Source organism: Prunus mume, linkage group LG4, assembly GCF_029339155.1.
Source record: "Prunus mume cultivar Tortuosa linkage group LG4, ASM2933915v1, whole genome shotgun sequence".
NCBI lineage: Eukaryota > Viridiplantae > Streptophyta > Magnoliopsida > Rosales > Rosaceae > Prunus > Prunus mume.
The window spans coordinates 4,492,146-4,493,752 of record NC_142701.1 but is presented as its reverse complement, the minus strand read 5'-3'; the positions used below and the strand labels follow the sequence as shown (position 1 = coordinate 4,493,752).

The following is a 1,607-nucleotide window of genomic DNA, read 5'->3' as shown; positions in this document are numbered from 1 at the left end:
TGACGATCAACGCCACCACCGCTGAGGTCCGACATGCGCGGCAAGCCGTGGAGGGGTCCTCCCAAACTCAACCTTCTCTCCTCGCCCCACCGGCAGGCAACCAGGGGATCGACCTTGGGAGTTGGAGAGAGGTTAGCCACCACGCCGAGGCACCGAAACGCCGACCAACGACCTTCCTTGCAAGCGCAGGATGATGATCGACGCCACCAGCCCGCTCGAGGACCAACACGCGGCGACAAGCTGCAGAGGAATCCTCCCAATCTCAATCTCCTAATCGCCTCACAGGCAGAGCACCCAAGGGGATCGACCCTTGGGAACCGAGGAAGAAGTTAGCCAGTCGCGCTCGAGGCACCGAAGACGTCGGCCCGAGACTCCAACCCTGCGAGCAGAGGATGTCGCAAAGCTAGTAAATGACCAACTCCGAGGTCTCCGACTCAAAGGAAGCGCGGAGGAGGCCCTATGCAAGGAAATTGATCGAGTTGACTGCTCGCCCTTTACCGACGAGGTGGAACGAGCTCCGCCGCCGAAGCGGTTTACAACGCCATCCATCACTCCATTCAAGGGGGACTCAGACCCTGAGAGCCATTTGAGGCACTTCAAGAGCGCCATGATCCCGCATAGACGACGCCCTGATGTGCAAAGTGTTCGCGATGACTCTGCGAGGAGCAGCTCAGGATTGGTTCCACACTCTACCGTCCGCATCAATAGGCAACTTCAAGGAGTTCGCCATCATTTTCACAAAGGAGTACACCTCCTACAAGACACCAAAGCATGCGGACTCACCTGTTCAACCTGCGCAAGATGCCAGACAAGTCTCTACGAGACTACCTGAGACGGTTTAAGGGTGAGAAGGCCAACATCATAGGATGCAACGACCAAGTTGCATCCTCAGCTTTCAAGAAGGGCTTGCCAATCGAGCACGAGCTATACCGGGAGCTGGCCATAACTCCAAGTCAAACCTTGGCAGAAGTGTTCGCGACGGCAGAGCGCTATGCACTTTGGGACGATGATCGTATCGACGCAAAGAAAGCTAGCAAGCAAATTGACCACCCGACGAAGCAGGCAAGCCAAAAGAGCAACAAGTTCGATCAAAAAGTCCGAGATAAGCTAGATCGCGCCCCAAGAGAGGAAGCTCGCGAACAGGGACCTTCACCGAGTTCGCTATCCCAATCCACCAGATCCTAGCTCAGGTGAAGGACAAGCCGTGGATAAGGAGACCACCATCCATGAAGGGAGACCCCTCTAAAAGAGACACCAGTAAATACTGCGCATTCCACGGGGAGCACGATCATTACACCAACAACTGCAACGCTTGGAAAAGGCACCTTGAGGAGCAGGTCAAAGAAGGCCATTGCATAGAGTTCGTTGCAAAGAAGGCTATCCAACAGATCGAGGATCGTGATGCAGCTGCCAAGGAACCTCCCCAAAAGGTCATTCTAATCAACACCATTCTAGCCGACTCCCAAGAGTCCGGGCTGACCACCAAAGAGCGCAAGAGAAAGATCGCTCAGGCAACTTATATCTCCCAAGTCACAACGGGAGTACCAGCCATTGTAGATACACCTATCATCGGCTTCCGCAAATGACTTGATCGGCTGATTCGCCAC

At 54.8% G+C, this 1,607-nt stretch overlaps 1 protein-coding gene across 1 annotated transcript; it reads left to right on the top strand.

Annotated features, from left to right (window-relative positions):
- The first annotated feature begins 801 nt into the window (after nucleotides 1-801).
- LOC148917700 (uncharacterized) lies at nucleotides 802-1,586 on the top strand. Its single transcript, XM_089050382.1, has 2 exons — nucleotides 802-1,062; nucleotides 1,179-1,586. Exons 1-2 carry the CDS (start codon nucleotides 802-804, stop codon nucleotides 1,584-1,586), a joined length of 669 nt encoding a protein of 222 aa, XP_088906508.1.
- Nucleotides 1,587-1,607: the final 21 nt, after the last annotated feature.

Coding starts and splice junctions, on each gene's coding strand:
- LOC148917700 (XM_089050382.1), top strand. CDS start 802: ATGCCAGACAAGTCTCTACGAGACTACCTGAGACGGTTTAAGGGTGAG. Junction 1,063..1,178: donor TTGACCACCCGACGAAGCAG/GCAAGCCAAAAG, acceptor CCAATCCACCAG/ATCCTAGCTCAGGTGAAGGA.